This window comes from Argentina anserina, chromosome 7, assembly GCF_933775445.1.
Source record: "Argentina anserina chromosome 7, drPotAnse1.1, whole genome shotgun sequence".
NCBI classification, from domain to species: domain Eukaryota; kingdom Viridiplantae; phylum Streptophyta; class Magnoliopsida; order Rosales; family Rosaceae; genus Argentina; species Argentina anserina.
Window position 1 is genome coordinate 9,185,659 of NC_065878.1, and position 26,015 is coordinate 9,211,673.

General features: G+C 35.3%; 2 protein-coding genes across 3 annotated transcripts; one reads left to right on the plus strand and one right to left on the minus strand.

Annotated features, from left to right (window-relative positions):
- Positions 1-294: 294 nt before the first annotated feature.
- Positions 295-1,361, minus strand: LOC126803537 (peroxisomal membrane protein 13-like). Its single transcript, XM_050531326.1, has 4 exons — positions 1,161-1,361; positions 789-895; positions 463-595; positions 295-417 (listed from the first exon to the last, which is right to left on the minus strand). The coding sequence occupies exons 1-4, from the start codon at positions 1,359-1,361 to the stop codon at positions 295-297; spliced, it is 564 nt and encodes a 187-aa protein (XP_050387283.1).
- A 12,626-nt stretch (positions 1,362-13,987) lies between these two features.
- LOC126801763 (F-box/LRR-repeat protein At3g58900-like) lies at positions 13,988-16,637 on the plus strand. Of its 2 annotated transcripts, none has more exons than XM_050529220.1 (4): positions 13,988-14,131; positions 14,277-15,296; positions 15,385-15,525; positions 16,170-16,637. In XM_050529220.1, the coding sequence occupies exons 1-4, from the start codon at positions 14,048-14,050 to the stop codon at positions 16,482-16,484; spliced, it is 1,560 nt and encodes a 519-aa protein (XP_050385177.1). In that variant the 5' UTR covers positions 13,988-14,047; the 3' UTR covers positions 16,485-16,637. The 2 variants fall into 2 exon arrangements, with proteins under 2 accessions (XP_050385177.1, XP_050385176.1); XM_050529219.1 differs by having other exon boundaries at positions 14,011-14,131; positions 14,262-15,296.
- The last annotated feature ends 9,378 nt before the right edge of the window (positions 16,638-26,015 follow it).

A 26,015-nucleotide genomic window follows, 5' to 3' on the forward strand; every position in this document is an offset into this window, starting at 1 on the left:
AAAAATTAAAAGAGAAGGTAACTACCTGATATAGTAGTAATATTTCCGAACTTTCTCTATTAGAAATAAGGCAAAATACTAAATTCTCGCTCATATTCCTCATCCAAAAATCATGCCAAAGGATAGAAAGCAAGAAACCCAACAGTGCACATATCAAAGAGTTCGAGTCATCCAGTGACAGAGCTCACAGATGTTTCTTCATTCTGTTTTACTGTATGGAATAGCAGACTCACAAGTCACAAGCCCATCAAATGACAATAATTTATCTTCATCATATGATACCAGTTTTATGCCCTAGGTAATCTCCCAAAAACCACTAGGATTGGCTTTCAGTCCCTCAGCGTAGTTCTGGTTTCCAGGGGCACTGCCAGGGCCAGGTTTACCATTGGGTCTTTGTCGAGGTCCTTGGCTTTTGTTCTAAATCCCAATATTCTCAATACAAACCTAGCCAGCTCCCCATACCAAAATTAGAGCGATCAAAAAGCTGCAACACAGTATTGTCAAAACAGTCAGCAGAAGTTGAGCATTTTCTGAGATGAACTCAAGGCTATGGCAATTATTCATTTTACCCCAAGCAAGTAAGAACATGTAAAAGCTGTACAATTGAGCCCCATAAAATTCAGTAAGATAAAGCGACTCAGGGATGAGATTACCATTTTAACAACAAAGTACAAAATGAAGACGGCAATACAGTACCTAAACCACGGACGTGTCAGATTTTTGGACTTCATAAAGTGTTGTCACACGCATTTACCAACTTCCCCTATTTCTCAAGACAATATATATACTTATAATGCAATGCCTGAAGAAGAGAAGTCATGAACAAATGCAATGCCTGTATATTCTGGTCCATTAGAATTGCAAACCGACTGAAAAATTCCACCGCACTGTACATCTGCAAGAACAGGAAAAATTATATCATCAGTTACTTTTTACCTTTTTTTTTATGTGACACAAAAGCAAATTAGTTCACTCTAACAAAAAATTTACAGGAACTCGATGGTAGTAACGTAATCTATTAACCAAGCATCATCATTTTGTATAACAATGGCACACCTTTAGTCACTAGAAATTTCTGAACTATACATGGTTATATAATTTACACAATTACCAAAAGGTACAATTTTCATAATTACCAATAGGTACAATTTTCAGGCCACCCATTGGGCCTTCCATGCTATTATTAGATATTGAGATTCCATGACCATACATCCCAGAAGACCCAACCTCGTAGATCCCAGAAGAGCAACATAGAGCCCACCAGACCCTCCTGCATACATGCTGTTGCCATACATCCCTCCACCATATAATCCCCCACTGCCGCCATATGAACCACCATACACACCAGATATGCCAGTCATTCGGGAGCCTTAAAATATAACCATAGCCTGTCATAGAAAAGACAATATAAATAAACTGATATTAGAATATCTGTGTGTCGTGTACCTTGTCCACAAACCTCCATAATAGGTGTTATTTCTGTAGTTCTGTTGCCATGGCCTAGAGGGAACAAGCCTACCAAGGACATTTCTGTTACGAGCCGCATATTCACCAGTTTTTTATACTACTTCCCCTTGGCTAGCAGTTCCTGAAGCCTCGACTACATCGCTTGATTATGGTTGTGCACGGCCAGATGACGAGCCTGCTTGCTCCCAAGGCTTTGGGGAGGACCATACCTGTAAAAGACATCAGTAGCATTCAGTTCAAAGTAAAAATAGAAGGCATTGACGTGCAGATAGTTGAGCAGTGCATCAGGTTTCTTTGTTTTTTATTTAAAGCTATTGCATAGTTATATTTCTATGAGAAAAGAAACAGATTTCAATCTTCTATTCAGAAGAAAATAAAAATGGAAAAAACAAAAGAGAGAAAACAGAACAGTGGACAAGAAGTCTGAGCAACACAGGTTCAATAGAGAATCAGCAAAGGAATAAAAACAGTAACCCCAAAACCAACTTGAGAAATGAAAATTCCTCAAACATAAGAGAAGCTATAATCTTAAAACGCCTCAGAAACTAATGCCAAAGGGCTACCAAAATCTCACTCTCCCAAAACTCAAGTTCAATAGAGAATCAGCAAAGAAATAACACCAGTAACCCCAAAACCAACTTGAGAAATAAGATTTCTTCAAAAGACAAGAGAAGCTATAATTTTAAAAATATTCAGACACTAATGCCAAAGGCCTACCAAAATCTCACTCTCCTAAAGGTCCCCATTTTACTGTCCTTTAGTCCAAAAATTCTTCGATATATTTCTATCCACAGCACCTAGAAAAAATCAAGCCCCTGCAGACACATCACTTTGGCTTTCTTCCCTTTACCAAAACCGGACTGGTTTTAAAAAAATAAAACAAAAAACAAATCTCCATGTGCGCTACCAAACAACCACATCCAGGCCGCATCAACGGGCCGGACCGGAACATAAGTGGCGGGCCTGAATCGGTTATTATCACAAATATGAAGATCCAAGTCCGCCTACTTAAAGTGGGTTTTACGGGATTTTGCGTGCTGGGCCTTGCGGGTTTGGATTAAAAAAAACATAATATTCTTATTGGAACAATAAAAGAATTATTAGAAAACATTCTAAAAAAAAGTTACAAATAAATTCTAGTTTCGAAATGTTGTCGATCTTCACTGATAAATGTGATTGATATATATATTTAGGGACCCTGTAAAAATTTCGTCCATTTTGAACATGGTTTAACAGTCCGTACTTACGATCAACAAAAAAAGAGGCGTTTTGACATAATAAAACCTCATTTACAAGGGTTTTACCAAATGAGTTTCCTTGTTGCAACTACGCACGATTGGTGATAAAAATTGGGTGATTTCAAATATGTAAACAGATTTCGGCATTCGCATCTCATAATTGATCCTCCCTTAGGGCACATTATGGTTTACCGAAATTTCCGACAGCCAAACGAGGTCCGAATTTGATGAAATTTTAAATGGTCACTAAATATATATACCGAATACATTATATGGTGTCGAACGATTTTAAGAAGTTTCATTCATATAGTCGCTTCATAATGCGATCATTTTATTATAAAACCTAATATAAAGATTATGATACATTAGTGGACACTTCGGCGATCGACAACTCCATTTCGAAATATGATCGATCGACACTAGCAGATGTAATCGGTATATATATTTAGGGAACCCGTAAACATTTCATCCGTTTTGGACATGGTTTGACCCTCCGTACTTACGGTCAATAAAACAAGAGGGGTTTTGACATATTAAAACCCTCATTGACCGTGGTTTTTCCAAATGGGTTTCTTCTGTGCGACCACGCATGTTGGGTGACCAAAAATAGGTGATTTCAGATATGCAAATGGTTTTCGATGTTCACATCTTGGTAATAGGTCTTCCCTTATAGGGTATTAGTGGTGTTTTTGGTTTACCGGAAATTCTGACAGTTAAATGAGGTCCGAATTGGATGAATTTTTTACAAGGTTACTAAATATATATACCGATCACATCGGCTGATATCGATTGATCCTGAGAAGTTTTCTTCATATAGTCGCTTCATACTGCGATAGTTTTATTATAAACATAATATAAATGTTATGATACATTAATGGACACTTCAGCGATCGACAACCAGTTCGAAATATGGTCGATCAACACTAGCAGATGTGATCAGTATATATTTAGGGACCTCGTAAAAATTTCGTATATTTTGGACATGGTTTGACCGTATGTAACTACGGTCAACCAAAAAAGAGGCTTTGTTACATATTAAAACCTCATTAACCGGGGCTTTGCCAAATCAGTTTTCTCAGTGCGATTGAGCATGATACGTAACAAAAATGAGATGATCTCAGATATGCAAACGACTTTCGGCGTTCGCATCTCTGTAATGAGTCCTCCCTTATGGCATATTAGTGGTATTTTCGGTTTACCGGAAATTCCGACGATCAAACGATGTCCGAATTGGATTAAATTTTTACATAGTCACTAAATATAAGTACCGATCACATCGGATGGTGTCGATTAATCTCGAGAAGTTTCCTTTATATAGTCACTTCATAATGCGATAGTTTTATGTTAAACCTAATATAAATGGTATGATACATTAGTGGACACTTCGGCGATCGACAACTCTAGTTCTAAATACGGTTGATCGACAACTCCAGTTCTAAATACGGTCGATCGACACCAGCAGATGTGATCGGTATATATATATTTAGGGACCCCATAAAAATTTCGTCCGTTTTGGATATAGTTTGACTGTCCGTATCTACAGTCAACAAAAAATGTGGCATTTTTACATATTAAAACCTCATTAACCGGAGGTTTGCCAAATGAGTTTTCTCAGTGCGATTGCGCACAATCGGTGACAAAAATTAGATGATTTCATATATGCAAACATCTTTCGACGTTTGCATCCTGGTAATGGATCCTCCCTTAGGGCATATTAGTGGTGTTTTCGGTTTACCGAAAATTCTGACAGTCAGACGAAGTCCGAATTAGATGAAGGTTTAATCAGGTCCCTAAATATTAGTACCGATACATCAGCTGGTGTCGATTAATCCCGAGAAGTTTACTTCATATATTTCATAAAGTTGTTTCATAATGCTACAATTTTATTTTAAATCTAGTATAAAGTTATAATATAAAGAAATATAAAAAATTTAATCTGTTGGAGGATGAACGAAACGAGAATAATAACAACGTAATGAAACATAACGTAACCTGTTATTGATTGATAATAGGGCCTATATATAGGCATTACATAACCACAGTCCCGTAGGATTCAGAGTCATAATGTATTATAGAGATGCAAATCTAACAGGAAAGTAATAATGCTAAGACACACCCAAGGGTAGAATAATAATTCTCCTGGAACACTCCCACTTGTGTCGCATGCCTAGGTTGCATGGTGCACACATCGTTACCTCGGTAAAAACCTTGTCAAGCAAAATAAAAACCGCTTGGGTAAAAACAAAAGCTTGATCGAAGGAAAAAAACCACAAAACACCGTATATATTTGATAGCATCATATGAGGTAGTCTCCCCCTGAAGTCTACGAAACAACTACCCCTGATCAGTGCCACAATCATGGAGTACAAAGAACAACGTATCTAACGATCGTTACATGTTTCTCAAAAGTAGTCTTGGGTTAATGATTAATCATTAATCATGCTACACATCCTTAGATCATACATGCTATACATAGCCAACTCAAAACAAGAGTTTGCAATGAAAATCAGATTCTCGGGTAGAATGACCTTCACTCACTTAAAACAACCATAACTTATTCGTCACAATAGGTATCAGCGAACCGTAAAATGTTCTGGAAACTAGAGACCCGTGGATTTCCAATGACATAAAATTCACAACCTAATTCGATCGGAGCAATTAATAGTGTTCTGTCAAAGTTGACTGACTTGCAAATTTCCGGACAGAACTGTCCTATTTTGCTCAGGGACATTTAAAGTCCCTCAGGCACTCTCATATCTGTGTCAAGATCCCTTTACATATATGCTATGACCACTATCATATGCTGCAATTCAGTTTTCATGGACACTACTACTGATCAAGTAGGGGAAACCAATTATGTTCATAATGAGAGAATATAACTCATCGTAGTCAATACTAGGATAATGAGACAATCTTTGCGCCATAAGTCCTGCAAATATTGCATGACTTCATCTTTCTCATTACATTTACGAACAATGACTAACATAACAACTTTAGTTCAGCTTGTATTGATTCTTTCCACTTCGGTCAAGTTGCTCAATGTTGATAGTTTACAACGGAATAAGAGCATGAGCAAATACATCATCAATCATGAGAGATCAATCCATTAAAAACACGCGCACGCTTATACGTTCTTTTCACTAACGCCTATTTGGTTAGATAGGGTCCACTAATGTCACAAGTGAAGGATGTGAGAATGAAATGTTCTCGGTTAGAGCCTTAGCAAGTGAAGGACTTCCTTAAAATTTAGCAAGAGAACAAGTTTTGCAAAACGAGCGATGAGCATCAGAGATTTCCATTGAGGCAGTATAAAACACGGGAGGCATCACAAGCTCCTGTGAAGGAGTGGATGCCGCCACCGACGGCCAAAATGTCATGGAGCCGCCGAGAGGGGCAAACTCGGCCTCACTGTGCATGGCACGGATAGGTACGGCCTCACCATGTGGAGCACGGGTTAGGTGGTCCTTTAATCGCTTCGTGAACATGAAAAATAGATGCTCTTGTGAATTTCAAAGAACTCGAATCGTCATATCTCATTCAAAATGATAAAAAAATAATCATGTCAAAACCGAGAAAACAACAAAACCAAACTCATGATTCAAAGAATCTTGAGTTACATAAATCTACTACTGCAGGCAAGAAAAGCTATGTTTGCATGCTAACAAAGCTATTGTTGAAGTTTTAAAAAGCTACTGTCAATGAAATCTGACAGATTTATTCATGTCAATTCTCAACACAAATATCAAGATGAAAATTCATCATTGGCATGCATGGCCTTTAAAACTTAGCAAGACACGAATATATAAAACATAATCTCCACACGAGATCCGCAAAATAATTACGTGTGCCGTAGGACAGTGTGGGTGGCTACGTAATTAGAAAGACACTCGATTTCACGGCGGGACATTCTCAAAATAAAATTAAGAGAGTCAACGACACGGTGAACTTCTCTAGACAATACACCGTAGAATATTATAAGAGGGGGGATTGAAACAAAGTGCAATCTCATCAAGTGTATCACATGACAGTAGAACTACATTCTTCAACTTAAGAGTTAGAAAAACATGTTATTGGAGAAGTTGAATATCAAACAATTAGGGTGGTAAAAACCATCCAATTGGTGCGGGTGGTCACCAATAATAATAAAATCATTTGAGCTATAAATCTACCGGCGGCGGCCGGAGTTGCATGTCCGACAGGGGACGCCGGAAGGAACTAGACGGTGGCGCCGGAAATGCCGGAAAGTGGCTGGAAGGTGGCCAAAATGTTGGTAAACGTTTCAGAAACGCAGGAACTATAATCGGGAAAAACGACGTCCATTTTGACGTTCCGAGGTCCGTGTTCCAAATTTTAAGGTCCAAATTCACAATGTAGTTTTATTGGGGTCCCATGTAACCCAAAAGCGGTCAATTTAAAAATCACGTGAGTTGCAGACGTTGACCATTCATGCTAAGTCAAGGCAAATAAAATTCTCACGAGATCATCTTGTAAACAAGGAATACAAGAAATTTTATTGAATATGCCAATATTTAATACAACACAAACAAACTTCTCATTCTAATATATGACTTAAGCTAAAGTCGAGCAGGAAACATGGCAATGCCAACGTCATACATGAAAAATAGGAAACATAAAATATAGTCAAAATAGATTGACTAAGCAAAAGTCGTAGCAACAAAATCTTGCATATCGGATCGGCCGGAGTTTTAACCTGAGACTCAAAAAATTTGCTTACTTGAGAATGAAAGAATGTTACGTTTCTATCTCCAAAATTCCCTCAAGAAATAGATACAGGTGCCAAAAATGACATGTGTTTCTTGAATGTGAAGCATGCATCAAGGTCACCTTGCAATCATCAAGTCATGCACGTGGACCCAAGCCACATTCATGCACTTGGGGCTTATAAGAATAGGTGTGGTGTGGAAGGTAACAGAAATGTATGAGGCCCGTTATTAGGTATAGACTCGTCGATGATTTTGGGCTTTGGGCTTGGGACCATAATTCATGTCCGACGGCCTAAATCGTATTACGGGTAAAGAAGAAGAGAAAAGCCCAGGCCCAAATCCTTCATAACCAATTAAAAAGCAAAGCCCACATAAAATCTCATATATAAGTATATTCCCAACATCAAAATCAGATATTCTTACAAATCTGTCCCAGCAGCATATTTTCTGCCATGAAATCTACAAAGATGTTTCAGAACCTCTAGACAATATCTGATAGACAAAGATTCATTATCAAGTCGGATACATGCTTTTAACCAAGTCATGCCTTTACCCAATAGTCTAAGCACCAAACCAAGATTCATTTAGCTGCTGGGACAGTTTATAAATACCTTATGTTATGCTAAATGGAAGGGGGAGCCAGACGGAGGGTGGGAGGCAGAGGAGGGGTGAGCTAGCAAGCTCCATAGCACACTTTTTCTTTCCATGCTCCATCTCCCTTAGCTTTCCATCCTTTCAAATCACCTTAGTCCCAAATTCCTTCTTTCACAAGCAAAAACCTCCTTAGCACCATTGTTATGATCTCTTCTTCCGAAACTCATGTTGTTTCAGCTCCCACGCCACACACTTCTTGTCAAGCCCTTTATTGACAGCAATATGAGTCTTATACTAACTACAATACAAGCCATGTTAAGCCACTACCGTGAATAATGAATGGAAGAGCTGCTGGGACAGACGCAACAACAAACTTCCTCGGATTCATTGTCCTTCGAGGCTTGTTGAGCCTAGTATTCGCTTACTCAGATAAAGGGTGATCAATTTTGCACTCTGCCATGCTAATATCATTGTTGTACAACCCCGTCAAAAACATCCACTTATATTTGGCGACTCTGCTGGGGACTAGACTGTGTTTCTGTCTCAGCTTTCTTACCAGCAGTATTGTTTTCTCCAAAAGAATTTCATGCTCAACTTCCGGCTATTTATGCTTCACCACTTATGCTTTACCTCTGAAAATATGAAGCTATCTCATCTAGAGGCTTCAACAAAACCAAGCAAACTGCCACAAATAACCTCATCTCCGGTAGATGCATTTCTTAAAGCTTTGAACCTTATACTTGGGCAAGCTAAGATCCCAGCAGCTATGTTCTTCGCTGGTTAACCTATGTCAAGTTGTTCTCTCATCTTTACAATTACTGCTCGAAGCAGTTTATATACCACCTGCAAGCATAACAACTATTAGCATCACAAAATTCTCTTGCTTTTGCTCAACCACTTTTCAAGCATTTCTGTCATTTTTCATTAATCTTACCAGCAACATGGAAGACATAATATCAGTTTTTATTTGTGCTTATAGCAGGCCTAAATAAGCTCATATACTAAATCTCAAAGCTTCACTCTTCTATAACTATGTTCAAACATCATGCACACTTGGGGGCTTTGCATATGAAAATGCACAATAGGGTTTCACAATGGTGTTCTATGCTTCAAATAAAAATAATCCATGCTTTTATCCTATAGCAGAATAATACCTTACTTCAAACTATCTACACCTATGCCATTACCAAGCTACTAGATACATAATCAAGCAGAGAAACAACAAAATTAAAGGTGGTGGAAACAAGCTTACTCCAAAAAGGGTGTGAACATTCAATTATGTTAAAAGATGTTATGCTAAATCCCTATTCATATCAATGTGCTTGGGATATGCAGTTTCTGCTGTAACATTGTATGCTACCAAGTTTTAGAATTTCATCTTCAAGCATTGATGATCCAACCTGAGGCAAGATGATAAACCAATTATGAAGAAGATTGTGAAAAGTTGTAATCAACTAATCATCTTTCTTGATTCAACGATCTGAAAAAGTTCAACTATGCTGAGCATTCAGATGTGACTATAATTACTCAAGCAAACAAGCATACTTTTAAATCAAGCGTCAAGCTATTCTAATTACTTAGGTTATTATTTGATTCCAACATCAAGCTTCTCTCTGCTGAAACAATCACTGTTGGGACCTGTTTATTAATACCCCTGCCCTGCAAACATTTCACCATTAACTCGGCATAATCTTATTGTTTGCATCAGTATATCAACTTCTTTGCAGCTGAGATATCAGTAGTTACACCCATTTTACTGTCTGGACTAAAGCTGATGTTCATATATCTCCACAAAGAAAGTCAAGCTGAGTTTACTCTTATTTATGCAATGGAGAAGGTCCATCAAGTTCAGAGAAATGGAGCAAGCAAAATATTACTCAATCAAGAAGTATTTATTCAAGTTCCAAGCCTTTATGTGCTACTGATTAGTTTCAGACAATCAAGCATATCATCCTCATACCCAAATTTTATACCATCATGCCTTCAATACCTAACCTCCTCGCCAAATACTTTAAAACCAAGCATCAAGTGACATCCATATATTTCTCCCATTTTTGTTTATACAAACAATATCCCAATCATTTTTCATGATTCTTTGTTTTATTCACTCAGTATTACCAACCAAATAGCTAAGCAAATCATTGAGCTTATACTAAAACAAAATCAGTATCAATTCATGCAGTATCTAGTAGCTACAAATCCAATGCAAATCTAACAATTCATATATGTGCCAAGGTAAGGGTTAGCCGACAAGTATTTCAATTAGATCCAAGCTTCTCTATTATGTAATCAAGCAAAAAATCATGACTTAGTGAGCACATTACATCAATGTTCATTCATATCTACAATATTGTTTTGTTGCCGTGCTACATGCAAGTTATTGGTTTTACTTGAAGGAATGTGAACTTGGGGGCTTCGTGAAGGACAATTCATCATGAGAAGCACATGCCTACGATCCATTGATTCATTGGAAAATACAAGCTATTAGTTCAAGCTACCAAGCAAACTACTGCTGGGACAGTTCTAATCATTATAGGTTGAGTTAACCTATACAGTCATTATTACTGCAAAAATATTTTCAAGCATTAAGCATACAAGCATCAATCATGCCAAGCTCTCTTTAAGGTCGTGTGTCCAACAAAAACCTAACAAGCATACAAAGGTTATTTGCTTCAATCTCTTATTATGCAAGATTGAATATGCATTAGGAACTAAGTGAGAACCATACCAAGGTAATATTTATGAGTCCACACTTTATAATACAAATGTACTCCTAGTTGGCCATTAGTGGTAGTGTGAGGACGTAAGAAGCTGAAATTATCACAATACATGCCTAAGCAAGACATTAGTATTCAAATCCAAGCAAGTAAACATCATGCAAACTTATTCCCTTACCAAGTGAATTTTCTTACGACACAATACACTAATCAAGACATATACGCATGGAAGGTCAAAGATGATTTGAACAGCTAGATTGTCAATGCTGCTGTGAAAGCACTACAAGCTACTGTCGTGCCGTCAGATTGGTACCAAGGGTGTTCCCCTTACCATTATCATTATATGACAACCATATTTTTTTTAAACCAACATATTAGCCCTATTTTCAAGCTTATCAATTCCAAAATTTCTCTAAACAAGCACTTGCTTTTGTGACAACCTAACCATGCTAGCCATACCAAACTTTGCTTATCTTAAGAACCAAAACAAATTCCAATAACCAAATAAATCTCCCTATCAAGCAACAAATACTTTGTCCCTTTAAACACCCATCATGCCAAGCTAAGGTTAGAAAACCTTACTCATATACCAAGTAGATTGTAACCAAGAGAGCTATGCCACACATCTCTCTTTAGAACCTCATGCTTTAGAACATGCCCAAACAAATCCAAGCCAAGCAAAGATATTTCTTACAATATTAAAGCTAATCAAGCAAGATTAAGCCGCACAAACCAACCAAAATCCAAGCCAAGCGGAAGAGATTAAGCAAAATTCAAATCTCAGCAGTAACATGTTCAAGCAAAGCTAAGTTTCTAAATACTACATATACCAAGCCAACCAATATCATGCTATAATATTCTTCATCATAATGGAATTCAATGAAGATGCAATATCCATAGTCATATATTATCAATCAATCAATGTGATTGTTGAGCAAAGTTCAAATCCTAGCAGCAAGCATAGTTTCAACCAGATGAAAAGACCAACCCGATGCCTCAATTCGTATTCAAGATCACAAATTGAAGAATAAGTAGCAAGCATATTTAGCAAGAGAGATTCTTAGATTGATGCTCACCTAAATATTACGATGAACTACGATGTTGATTCCCAGCGGCCAATCAATGTCGCTCGAGCAGTAACCACTCACAACAGCTAACTAACAATGCAAGAAACCAATATTTGCTACAAAATCTCATATATAAGCATATTCCCAGCATCAAAATCTTATATTCCCAACAACAGATTTTAAGTTCAAACATGTCCCAGTAGCAGATTTTCAGCCATGAAATCTACAAAGATGTTTCACAACCTCTAAACAAAATCTGATAGACAAAGATTTATTATCAAGTCGGATACATGTTTTTAACCAAGTCATGCTTTTTCCAATAGTCTAAGCACCAAACCAAGATTCATTTAGCTGCTCGGACAGTTTATAAATACCTTATGCTTTGCTAAACGGAATGGGGAGCCAGACAGAGGGGGGAGGCAGAGGAGGGGTGAGCTAACAAGTTCTCTAGCACACTTCTTCTTTACATGCTCAATCTCCCTTAGCTTTCCATCCTTTCCAAATCACCTCAGTCCCAAATTCCTTCTTTCACCAGCCAAAACCTCCTTAGCACCATTATTATGATCTCTTCTACCGAAACTCATGCTTTTTCAGCTCCCACACCACACACTTCTTGTCAAGCCCTTTATTGACAACAATATGAGTCTTATATTGACTGCAATACAAGCCATGCCAAGCCACTGTCGTGAATAATGAATGGAGGAGCTGCTGGGACAGACACAACAACAAGCTTCCTATTATTCATTGTCCTTCGAGGCTTGTTGAGCCTAATCTTTGTTTACTCAGACAAAAGGTGATCAATTTTGGACTCGGCCATGCTAATATCACTGCCACTTACACATAGGAAACAAAATAATCTTTTATGTGTTTTAAGGATACACTTCAAATAAAATTATGTAAAACCGTGCGATCAAAACACGTGCGATGTACGGGTACGAAACTAGTTATTCTTAATACGGCAATGCCCCCCTAATTTTATTTTAGGCATAAATGCCGATTTGCACTCCAAATTTGGTTGAAAGTGTCAATTTGCACCCCGAACTTGCATTTGAGTCAATTTACCTCCTAAACTTGGTAAAAATTGCCGATTTACACCCCGAACTTGCATTTAAGTCAATTTACCTCCTAAACTTGATAAAAATTGTCAATTTGCACCCTATCTGTTAAATTTAATATTTTCAATCCAATTTTAAGTCACATGTCATGCATTTAAGGGGTAGTATTGTCATTATATATTTATTCATATTGAATAATGAAATAAATTAATAAAATTACTTAAGAGGAACACTTGCTACAATGTTTGTTTTTTCGAAACATGTTATTGATTTATATATTTATTATTTTATGTGATATGGTATGTTAAAAGATATTAGAAAAAATATAAATAAATAAATACATTGAAAATTAAAAATAAATGTGTGTTCCGAGAGAATTACTATTCTACCATTGTGCGTGTCTTAGCCTTATTAGGTTTCCTGTTAGAGATAGATTCGCATCTCTGTAATAGATTAGGACTCCCAATCCTACGAGATTGTGGTTATGTAATGCATATATATTAGCCTCATTATCAATCAATAAACGGTTACATTCTGTTCTATTACGTCGTTATTATTCTCGTTTTGTTCATCCTCCAACAATGTGTACATATAAAAATATATTTATACACAACACACTATATTTGAATGGGTGTGTATATTGAATATATAATTCAAAGTAGGGTTAAGTAGGTAGAAAAAAAGATGTAAATAAATAATTTGATTAACAAAATAATCCTCATTTTAAAGAATATTTTTATTTTTTTAAAAGAAAAATATAAATAGAAAATGACAATATTACCCCTCATGTGCATGACATGTGACGCAAAATTGGATAGAAACAGTTAAATTTAACGGATGAGGTGCAAATCGGCAATTTTTACCAAGTTTATGAGGTAAATTGACTCAAATACAAATTCGCGGTGTAAATCGACAATTTTTACCAAGTTTATGAGGTAAATTGACTCAAATGTAAGTTCGGGGTGCAAATTGATAATTTCAGTTAAATTTAGGGTGGAAATCGGCATTTATGCCTTTATTTTATTTTTATTTGAACTGGTCGTACCGAATTTTTCCATTTGGGCCGATCGAAGGCGGGCCGTTTTCCGGGTTTAAAACCCTCCCACGCCAAAAACTATTTATATTCTTTCATTAGGCTTCCGTTAGTTTTCCGAGTAAACCGCCGACCAGAAAAGCAAGGCGAAGATGATGGGAGGGCAAATCCAGATTGGGTCAAAGCCTCAGATTAGTATCTATAGGAGAAGACCAAGACAGATTTCTGAAGACAAGGTAAACACTTTAAACTCTCTCTCGGATGCGTTAGTTATGTTTTTGGATTAAAGTTGTTGAACTATTGAAAGTATCGGAATTTGGTTGGATTTATATAATTCTTGTTTTTTTTTGGATTGAATCGAAATAGTTGTTGTATTGTAAGGATGCGGATTGCTGCTTGGTGAAGAGAAGGAGATTATTGAACAGGTGTGAGCGCAGTAGCTTGTTAATGATTGACAGAATCAGTGAGTTGCCTTGTGAAATTCTGGTTAATGTGTTGTCTCTATTGCCGCTAAAGGAAGCAGCAGGCACGAGTGTTCTTTCTAGGAGATGGCGTCATGTGTGGGAGTCTACTATGAAGCTCAACTTTGATTCTAGTACTTATGTATCGCGTCGTAATGACCAGGATTTTGTTTTGAATTTCATGCACTTGGAAGAAAAATTGAAACATGAACACATGGATAGCTATGTCAATTGGGTGAATCGGATTGTGGAACGTCACAGAGGCTCAAAGATTAAACAATTCAGGGCTTGCTTTTTTCTGGGTTTGCGGTGTTCGTATAGTATTGATGGGTGGATTCGATTTGCAGCCGAGAAGAGTGTTGAACTACTTGAACTGGACCTTTCTCCAGGCACTTTGTTTCCTCTTGATGCCAAAAATTCAGTCCCCTGCTATCGAAAAGACGGATTTTCTCAATATCAATTTTGTGTTGAGAAACAATCTGCTTTGGGACAACAGTGTTCTCATATTCCAAATCTGAGCTCTCGTGTACCCGATATTCGTTTCAAGTCCCTCAAAGTCCTTCACTTGAGAAATGTTGGTGTTACGGGAGAAGTTTTGGAGTATCTCTTGTCTGACTGTCCTGTTCTTGAAAAATTAACAGTGAGCGTCTCCAAAAACTTGGTTAGTTTAAGAGTCGCCGGTCCATCAATTGCATTGAAGTATCTGAGGATAGAAAATTGTACTAACATCAAAAGAGTTGAGATTAGTGATGCGAACATTATTTCGTTTAGTTATTTTGGATATGGTGTGGTAGAGTTGCTGCTCAGTAATCTACCAATGTTGGTTGATGTATCCCTTGTTAAGTTGTTCCACATACCTGATTGTATAAATCTTGCTTTCACCCAGCTTTCAAGTTACGTTTCTCAGATCCAATTTATGACCCTGGACATTAAGGGAGTGGTTAGTATGTGTAATTACATGCACTGTGGTAATTTTTCGAACTTCTTTTACATTATGTAAGTTCCTTACGCGTTGTTTTGCCTTTCAGATGTTTGAGGATCTTACAATTCCTACACTAGCAAATCTCAAATATCTGGAACTAATAGTTCATCCAGGATATAATTGGTGTCTTTATCAGTTGTCTTCTTTCTTGAAGGCTTCTCCTTACCTGACAAGACTTGTATTGAAGGTATGTAGCACTTGGTAATTTAATAACTTTACAGTTTGTATCTCTGCACTCATGAGCATCTTTCATAAAATTTGCCTGGTCCTCATATGATTTTAACTTACTGTTCAATTATAATTGGAAGCCTTGAATCTTTGGCGTGATGTTTCTTATGTTAATTTCGCTTCATGGTCCTCATCTTATTAACAAAATCAAATGCTGTTAAAGGTGATGTCAGTCATTTTATATGCAAATTAAAAAATTTAAGGGTGAGCTTCTAATGAGTACTTTATAATATGGAGTGACTGAGTACTTTTAATGTATTGGTTGGATAGTGTTTAAATGTGTCCCTTAAACCGGACCCTTATTTTAATGTTTTCAAATTTCAAAACGCACATATTCATGCAAAAGTCTGCACATGTTCCTTGGTATAATGTCCTCATTATAAGCTCTCCCGCAAATCTAATATGAAAGAAACAAAAGTATTTAATGGATGGTTAAGTTTGTCAGCGGATTCTGTAAAACAAAATAATAGACGGAATTGTGAATACTCTTTTTTGGTCCTTGATGCATGTACACTGAGTTGTTCCATTATTCCTTCGGTGTAGTTGGTTTACATGATATATACCTCTGATTTGGTTCCTTGTTTCATTTTCCCTTTGGTGTAGTTCGTTTACTGGACATATTTGGAACCTGAAGAATCAAAAGAAGTTATCGAATGCCATCATTGTAACCTCAAGGATGTCGAAATAGTTGGATATCGGGGTATTACAAGTGTTATTCAACATGTCACTTACCTTGTACAAATTGCTGTTGCGCTGGAGAAACTTGTTATCGACCCTACTCAGCTTAGACGGTTGCCTCCTAATGTGGATAGGGAAATTGAACATTCTAGAGTGGAAAAAGAAGCAAGAGATCATGCAAAGCAGTATCTTATACCAAAATTGAATTTATCTTCATCTGCAGAATTTGTATGCCTGTAGTAAGTGTTGGGTGTAATCTTTTTAAATTTGGCTTTGCCTCTTTGAATGAATGAGAGACTTTGTATGCCTATAGTAAAGTAGTTGATTTATCGAGATTGTTAGCCTAAAGCTTTTATTCATTTGGTCAAGTAGTTAGTACTTTGGGAGGTTCTAGTTACACCTCCATTTTTTTTCTATTTGCCTTTGACTTTATTAACGCCTTAGAAAAGGACAAATTGTTATATTTATCTATGCCCTTGTGAACAAATTCATAATCTATGAGGATTCTTAGAACCCTATATTGATCATCAACTCATAGAATTGAAAGTTGTGTCTCCGATATATGCATAATGAAACAATCCATTGTAACAAGAATATTGACTTGAATAGAGTGAAAAACTTTTTCACGACACATTTACTATCTATTAATTTGACAAACACTATTCACGGTACGGTTCTTAAAGTCTACAGTGCAATACCGATTTTGTCCTCATTTCTTCTACACTCTTCTACGCTCTTCTGCTCTCTCTCTCTCTCTCTCTCTCTCTCTCTCTCTCTCTCTCTCTCTCTCTCTCTCTCTCTCTCTTCGAGTTTGTATACGAAATTTTGGTTCACTCATAAACTCAATTTTTGATTTGGTTTCGTCTAGACTTCTCCTCATCAGCCGCGGTAGACCTCTGCCTTAATCTTCAAATTCTCTTCTATAGAAAAACACTCGACCAACCAGGTAAGGCTGCCGAAATCTTGCCTAATTTTGGCTTTTCAATTGTGATTCGTGGTGATGGGCTTTTACTGGGTTCTTGGGTTATTGTTCATTTCTTTATATTGAAGTAGATTTTTTGGGTAATCATGATATTAACTCCATGGAGCTTCATTCTCTTTTGAGATTGAAAGGATTTGTATAATTTTTAATATTGCTATGGTTAATTGACTGTTTTCTTCGTTCCAGGAGAAGAGAAAACTAAGATTTGGGTCCATCTTGGCATCAAGATTTCAGCAAAACAAGGTAAGTAATTGGGGTTGCTAATCTGATGAAATTGTTTTTTCTTTTGATGAGTTCTTGGGGGATTTTTTTTCCTTTTCTGATTTTGATTTCATTTTTTTAAATTCTGATGTTGGCTTATTGTTGGGTTGGTTGGTGTTTCCATATCAGAAATTAATCGGGTATATTTGTATCAAATTCAATAATTTTGGGGTTTGTCTCATTTGTGTGATCTTATCAGGTAATCTTCACAGTCCACACATCTTAGTCAAGTCTACATCGAGCATCGACTATTACGTCTTGGAAAACATCACTGAGTATGTTTTCTCTTTCAATTGCTTGCTTCTAATATTTTTCCTAAAGCCAGCAATATTGTCACTTGTTTACAAATCTTGATGGTGATTGAATTTGAAATTTTAAAGTGCCTGGCTTTAGCTAATGTATATGCCTTAAAATGTCTGATGCATGAGATAGATAGTTTTAAATCTTTCTAAATATCCGAACATTAGTCTGCAGTCTGCAGTGCAGACTCTGCACATTGGTTCTTCCTGATTTGCCCAGGTCACTCTCAATATCCTAATATGTCACATGATTGATTTAAGTTCATCCTCAACATCTAATTTTCTGTTGTAGAGTAATGCTTTGTTCTGTCTAGAGATATTAATTTGTTTGTTTTTAATATTTTCCCTCTTAATTCAAAGAATATATTAGCTTTATCTATGCATTAATTCAAAGACATGGTATTACTCTCCTGTGCAATTTTATTCTTTTCATCATAATACTGAATTCTTCAATCATGCATATACATTCCTATTAGAAACTTTGTTATAGTTATCTTTGTAAATATTTGAATCTCCCTGATTTGTTACAGAATCTTAAAAAAAAAAAGAGAATTGCATGTAAAATAATATGAGAAGAGAAATCTAGCTTACAGTCGAACTTAAGCTCCCAAGGTTTTCAGGAAGAGACCCTTCAAGTTGGTTATCTTCCAACACACTAAAAAAATGAAGTTTCAATAAGTACATATTCATGAGCTTTACATTTTAGGTAAATGAGTCCGTTTCAATAAAAATTGGTGAAATAATAAGTCGGTCACATTCTTACTTACAGCTCAGTGAGAGTAGCAATGTCACCAATTTCCTTTGGAATAAAACCACTTAGTCGATTTCCTAAAAGAGACCTACAACATACCATTAGTTACATGTTAACAACTATCAACTTTTGAACACCTCCAGTAAAAACTAATAAGAACTTAGAAGAAGGATGTAATCACTAACATAATCCGAAGAGGGGCACGAGATATTCCTACATGAATTGATCCATTGATGTAGTTACGGTGAAATTACTATTTTTAACAGCAAAAAGTCATTTCTGAATAGACAGTAGATTAAGAGGTGCTATTCTTGAATGTGAAAGTTTGTTTAGAAAGTAGTTTGAGAACAGAGAAAATATTCTAACATTGACGGCTATTTATCTTCATCCAAGTGAGTAATTCACATTAAACAAATGAGCGGTGAAGTATTTGAAAGAAAGTAAGCTTTACATGGTCCATTAATATAAACATCAAAAACTCACTTACCCTGTAAATGAGTAAGATTTCACAATTCCTCTGGTAGAATTCCAGTTAAATATAGACCCTTCATCTCTCTGTCAAACATACATTATAATATTATCAGTAAATGGAATGGATTAATTTAAAAATAAACCAAATTTGATTAGTCTGATAAGCTTCAGCTGTGAAATTCAACAGAAGCAACATCAAAGGAACGATGTCCTACATGATTGTGACATGGCAAGTGTTGGTTGCAAAAGTACAGTCACATGTGACATTGCTTTGAAAGTCATATGTGATATTCTTATTAAAACTTGATCCAACATCTTGGCAAGAACTTTGGCTGATGTTGTTCCAAAAAAAATTCTGAAATTTCTGGGATATTGTTTCAAGAGCTTTCACTGTCATCTGCCAATCAATTAGTAAATAACTCAAGGATTCATAAATTAATTTAGGGTAGTAATAAACTGCTCATCATATCCAAGTTAATCATTACACATTATGCTTAAAAGCTCTACTGTACACACCTACTAAACTGCTAATCAAACCACAGATTTCCCTTTTGGTCTAAATATGCCAAGTTTGAACCCAAGTTTTTCAATTTTTAATTCTTTGTTATGTTCTTAAATTATGGTTTTTGTTGCAGGTATGGCGTCTGGACGCCGACGATCTGCAAGAATGCAATTTTTTGAGGACATGCTTTTGGGAATGAACATGCCGATGTTGTTCAAATTGAAGGGGTAGCAATTCATGACAATGTAGCAGCTCAAAATACTGATATGACAGGTACGTGTAATTAGTTATTGTATTTTCTGTTGTTTAATGATTATAAATTTGTATCACTGCCAGATTTACTTAGTTAGAATCGGTTAATTTGTTATATAAATTCAGTAGACAAAGTTAACCTTTTCTCTTATTCACTCGAATGAGTTCATTCTTACTATCTTAATTTACATATATATATATATATATATCACTGTTAAAATCAGCTGTGTTGCAAATGAAAACTACCACATTTCAATGGCACTAGATTGATTATAAAGTATCTGGATTATGCAATGGCACTAGATTGATTATAACAAATTTATTCAATAGAGTAATGGAAGCAGAAATACTAACAGGTAACAATTTTGGTCAAAAATGTTTTATACCAAGAACTAATATAAGTCCTCCAACTAATAAAAAATGGTCATTTACATTTAAAAGACGTCAGTTTTCTATTCGACCATGTTATGCAATGGCAATTAATAAAAGTCAAGGTCAATCATTAAATCAAGTTGGTGTATATCTTCCTGAACCAGTTTTTGCTCATGGCCAATTATATATGGCACTATCAAGAGTTGCACCAAAGAAAATTTTGAAGCTTTTAATAAATAACAATGATGAAATGCCAAATAATTATACAAAGAACATTATTTATAAAGACGTGTTCCAAAATTTATTGGCCAAATATTAAAAAAGGAAGAACAAAGTGACAAACAAGAAAGGTACAACTTTTTGCTAAATTTTTATTTTTATATTTCTAACTACTATTTGTTATATATAAATATCTATAACTATTTCACTCTCTTTGGGAAAAGAGTATTTATAGCATCTCTCATATATAGGTTTAAAACTAAAACTCATATTCATCGCTTTTACACGGGAGGAATCCTCAAGAAGTTCTGCCGAGACCAAAGATGATACTGCTTCTTCTTGCTCTGAGTATTTGATTTATAGTTTGCTTCTTACTTGCATGCCTAGACAAGATATCTTATTTGTTTTCACAATGTTCTTTATCAGGGAAAGTTTGAGGACCAAAAGAAGTAAAATTTTGATTTAGAGGAAATATTCAATTTTCACTTGACTAAATCTCATATTTGGTCCATTGAAAGTGCTAAAAATGAATTTAGGTCTCCATGTTTGGTAAGATTAATAAATTTTCTTTCTACTTATATTATGTTGATTACCAAATAAGTTTAGGGTTGTATTCGGTTCAAAACTAAATTAAGTTTCATAAGAAGTCCATTAGAAGTACTAAAAAATGAATTTAGCTCCTTTAGTTTATATAGTTTCAATAACGCAATTATATACTCAACTACTACACTTCTACTATAAGTTGTTCATGTTTTAGTGTATTCTAATAGTGCAAATATATGCTCAATTATATACTCAACTAATACTCCTATAGTTTATAAACAGATGGTTCAGCATATTCATTTTCATATGACACACTCCAAATACTACCATTTAAAGGTTCCCAAGAAACACATTATTCTTCACTACATGCTTTGAGAACTCTATTACCATGTTATATTTCGCGATCACACAAGAAAGGTACATTTTCGTTCTCCTTATTTTGTGAGTGGTGCCTTCTTATTATTTCCATGTTGTAATATATTGTTCTCAAATTCAATTTTTCTGATTGTATATTTGTATTCAACTCATTTAGATGCACTATAAAATGGAAGCCCTTGGTTGCATTATTTCAATCAATCATCAAGATCTCAATTGTAATTTTCGTTTTTGCTATTGGAATTTGTATGTCTATTTAAAATTAAGAGACTTTCATGTCCATTTTACTCAATTTAAGAGGCATCAACCCCGCAGTGGAGCGCGGGCTATATAACTAGTTTCAATCAAGTTATCATGGCACTGTCCCAGTCCCCCTTGTTCAATTGCCAAAACGCTGGTGGTTACACATTTGCAATTCCACTCAGCAAGTGACGGTAGAACACGGGGCTGCTGCTCATGTTCCCAAATTTTGTAAGAGTGGGAACAATTAACAGAGAACCCATAGTTCCTAGCTCATGTTGCATATATTCATGAGTAACATCGACAGAATTGGGTTGCGTTGGGTTGTCTAGACACTTGGGACTTGGGAGGTATACTTTGATCCAGTCCTCCAAAGAATCATCAGATCTAAATTAATTGTGATTTTGTATCGTAAACAACAACAGATTACTTTATAGCTAACTAGCACGGACATGGACACGAATGTCCGTATTAGACATAATACGATACACTGACACATGGAATTATGAGATCAAGAACTGTCTAATATGCAGTTTATATGGCAAAATCACATACAAGTAAGATCTCAATTAATGTTGTCGTCTTTTATTTAAATTTAATTTATATACATGAAATTGTACATGTTACGTGAGTAAAGTAGTCTCTGAATATCGTGACATGTTATAATGCTATGCAGATTTAACTTTATTTTTAAATTTAATTTCTTAGCATGTAATTGAATCGTAATGCTATGAAGCATTATAGTTATACATGTCTTTGGCACGAGTACAATAATTGCCTTAGTTTTGTGAATTATGTAACCATGTTAAATACTATGTTGTGTGTTGTACATGCTATGCCCATGTTAATTATTTTATTTAGCATGTTATATGACATAAGTATAACCATGATAATGAAATCTCATGAGCATTATATGAAAATGGACAAACATATTATTGTGATAAAGTAGTTTCACGAAGCATTGAAAAATACGACCATTGAAATTTTTGGTCTTGCAATCTAATTTGTATTTATTGGAAATGACGAACTTGTATGACTTTACTATGATAACGCAATTTTATAAAGCTCCGACCATAATGTATCTTGGTATGTTTAATTTTTGTGTATGTCTATTTAAAGTTTTAATTAGACTTCTACACTAATAAGTGTCGTACTCTATCTACAGTTGGTTAAACCAGCACAACATATCTTGGACTCTAAAGAATTTGAGTACTAACCTCCCTTGAAAGCCAGCTAAGGCTCAACTATGATCAAATTATGCAAACATGTTTCCTGCAAATAGCTTGGAAGTTCTCTTAAGACAAAGAAATTTTCCCAAAATGAAATTTGCATAATACGGCATTAATAACCCCAAAGCAAAGGCAAATTACTATGAACATATAGTTTCCTACAAACTGATCAATGACAATTGATATCAATGTACCCTCTAAAAAAAAGGTATAAGGGACATGACATGAGCAATGAAGCATCTTATTACGAAATGAATATAGAATGATGAGAGTATGATGATTTGAAAAAATATATTCAATATCGAACAACATGATTTAATCAAAACAAGTGATAAGAATCTAGCTCAATTAATGAAGTTTCAGGCTTTGATTATAGTCTACCACTAATTTTCCAAGATATAATTGTAATGGCCATTATATATGCCTAAAATTTTATTAGACTTCAATATTGAAGTATTTTTGGATTGGACAATACCTTGATGCAATCGTTGACATACAACTAAGGTTATGAATTTTTCTCAATGAATTGAGAATATTCGAATATTAATCGAGATATACACGGTTCGATTTTTAATATTTTGGCTTTGCGAAGTACCGTATAAAGTTTAACTTCACAAAATATTAGTATGACATGAATAACTGAATGCAAAGAAATACATCATGCGATCCCCACAATAGTAGTACTGAAGAATAATCATATTATATCCGTGGATATAAATAATAATATCAATAATGATCGCTAGTGTACAATCATTCGGGATTCAAAATGTATATGCATTATGAGATTGAGATATCGTTTTACGATTCTTTCAAATTACTCTAAAAATTTGGGTTTATATTCCATTTTCATGTCTTAACTATACTTCATTGGCACTTTATGTAACAAGAGCCAACAAGAGACAATCGAACCCTCATACGTTTTAAATATATATGACAATGACTTTCCATGTGAAAAAAAATAAGTGAGATTACAGTTTACTTTCTTTACACTATCTCTAATGACTGTTAATGTAACCGAGTATTAGAGAAGTTCATAAGTCCATTTAGCAAGTATATAAGAAATTGCTTAATGAATCCAACAACGTCAAAAGAAATTGACATTCAGGATTTTGACATATTTGGGCTTTAACACAATTTACTGAGATACCCATGTCGTGATATGTGTGTCTATATATTAGAGGAGTTACACCAGGACACTCATATTTTGGATAAATAGAAGCAAGAACAAAAGAAATAAAGAACTGTAAAAATTCTTAAAATATAATTTTATGGCGGAATTGAATATGTGATTTCATTCCCCATATTTCATTGCTCCCCTAAGACGGAACCGTGAAATGTTTGATGCACAAGTATATGCACTAACACCATATTATGTTTCTTATATCCATTGTGATTACGTATGTAAATCTAATCATTCAAAGCTTATCGATCTCTTCAAGAAATTTGGATTGAGATCATCTTATGCAAAGGACATGTATTCTCACTATGTTCAAGGATTGAATCCAACGAAAATTATGTGAATTAGTTCAACCAACTTGCCGACACTTTAAATAATTTATTGTGTTGGTTGATGTGTCGACACGCTGGTCACGTGTCATCACACCATTCACTACTAAAACTAATGTTACTTATGCTAGTTACAAACTCACTTGGCCTCACGGAAAATGACTAAAGTACTAGTCTTGATATTGGTAAATGGTAATGCGCACCAATCTTTCTGTTTATGGTAATGAATTTTTGTATACACAACTTATTACTCACTAGTTCTTGGCTATCACCTTAATCATTGTCAAATGAATTACAATCCATAATATCGAAGGATCGAAATACTTGAGCTCGCCAGGATTGACACAGATTTACAATCCTTGAGCTCAATTAGATTAACCTATGTGTCAAATTGCGACGTCACATGACATAATGGTGATGCCAATTAATGTGAATAAATGTTCTTATTAGAGACGAGTATCTAGATAGTCTACTATAAAACATGTATTTGAAATCATAAAACCTGTATTCAAATGAGTTAAAATCCATTTATCTAAAAAACAAATTAGTTACAACTTAGTTAAAAAGTCAAAGAATGGAGTAGTAGAAAAAACTTGAAACTGTTTGTTCTCTCTCTTTACTCAAACAACTTAACCTCTTTCCTCTTAATCCCTCACCGCCGCCATGGTGTCTTCATTCTTCAACACCAAAACCTATGTTGGTTCGTCCCCCCACCCAATTCCAAAACCTTTATGAATATGTACCCAATTACAATTCTCCACATAGTAATAAGAATCATTAGACCCAACCAAGATTAAACATTCCAAATTGAAGAATTGAAGAACAGAGAATCGAAAGCCGAAAATTCTACAATGAGGAGACGTGAGGTGAGCTTCTCTAATGATATGGAAAGACCTTCACAAGATCTTCTCACAACTTAAGGCCATGAATCCAATCAAAATCAGTGACCTTGTAAATCTTGGAGTGTCCACTTGCGTGTCCATTTAGAATTCGCACGTGTCCAAGCCGTGTCCAAATAGAGTACTCGTGTCCTTGCGTATTTAGATGTGTCCATGCGTGTCTATGTCCGTGTCGGACACGCGATATGCAATGAGACAACCGTGTTCGTGCAACATAGCTTGATAGACATAGAAATCTATGGAGGGTATTTTGGTATGCAAGAGGTGTACTTAGATTTTCAAGTATATAAAAAATAAAAGAGATGTGTAATGAGTAATAGAGGTACACATAGCAATTTCAGAAGTGCAACTAGAATCCCCATAGTACTTTTCATAGATATATCTTAAAATAGTTTTTGGAGTTGAACAATCAAAGAATGAGGTGACTAACTCCATTGTATGCATTAAAAATATACGACCATTGATATGTGATTGGGTTTTGCACTGATCCAAAGCATTGATGAACCAACGTGACCCTAACGGAAGAAAATCTTATGTTCCTTTTTTCCTGTCCCTCCATTCATATTTTGACACTTGTTATTTCAATCATAAACCATCATTTAACGTCATTAGATGAATAAACAAAGGTGTTGCTAAATGTACCTAACAAATATCTTAATAAATCAAGCATATATGACCCTTAACTACACCCAGCATAGATGTTGTGTTCATTCTTGAATTGTCGTGTCTCTACTTTTTCATTGCTAATTTGCTACCAACCTACAATAATTTGATTCTTTCTTCTGTCCTACCAAGTCTACCATCAAATGAAGCCTTAAATCCCACTTTCTTTCTAAAATCTTAATTATTTCCACCTTACTACGTCAAGGT

Bases quoted from the DNA above. Each gene is read 5' to 3' on its own strand.
- LOC126803537 (XM_050531326.1), bottom strand. From the start codon at position 1,361: ATGACTGGCATATCTGGTGTGTATGGTGGTTCATATGGCGGCAGTGGG. The intron at 896-1,160 runs GTGGCCTGAAAA...CTGTTCTTGCAG, and splicing joins TAGCATGGAAGGCCCAATGG to ATGTACAGTGCGGTGGAATT. The intron at 596-788 runs GTATATATATTG...TCAATTGTACAG, and splicing joins CTTCAGGCATTGCATTATAA to CTTTTACATGTTCTTACTTG.
- LOC126801763 (XM_050529219.1), top strand. From the start codon at position 14,048: ATGATGGGAGGGCAAATCCAGATTGGGTCAAAGCCTCAGATTAGTATC. The intron at 14,132-14,261 runs GTAAACACTTTA...GAATCGAAATAG, and splicing joins GACAGATTTCTGAAGACAAG to TTGTTGTATTGTAAGGATGC. The intron at 15,297-15,384 runs GTTAGTATGTGT...TTTGCCTTTCAG, and splicing joins CCCTGGACATTAAGGGAGTG to ATGTTTGAGGATCTTACAAT.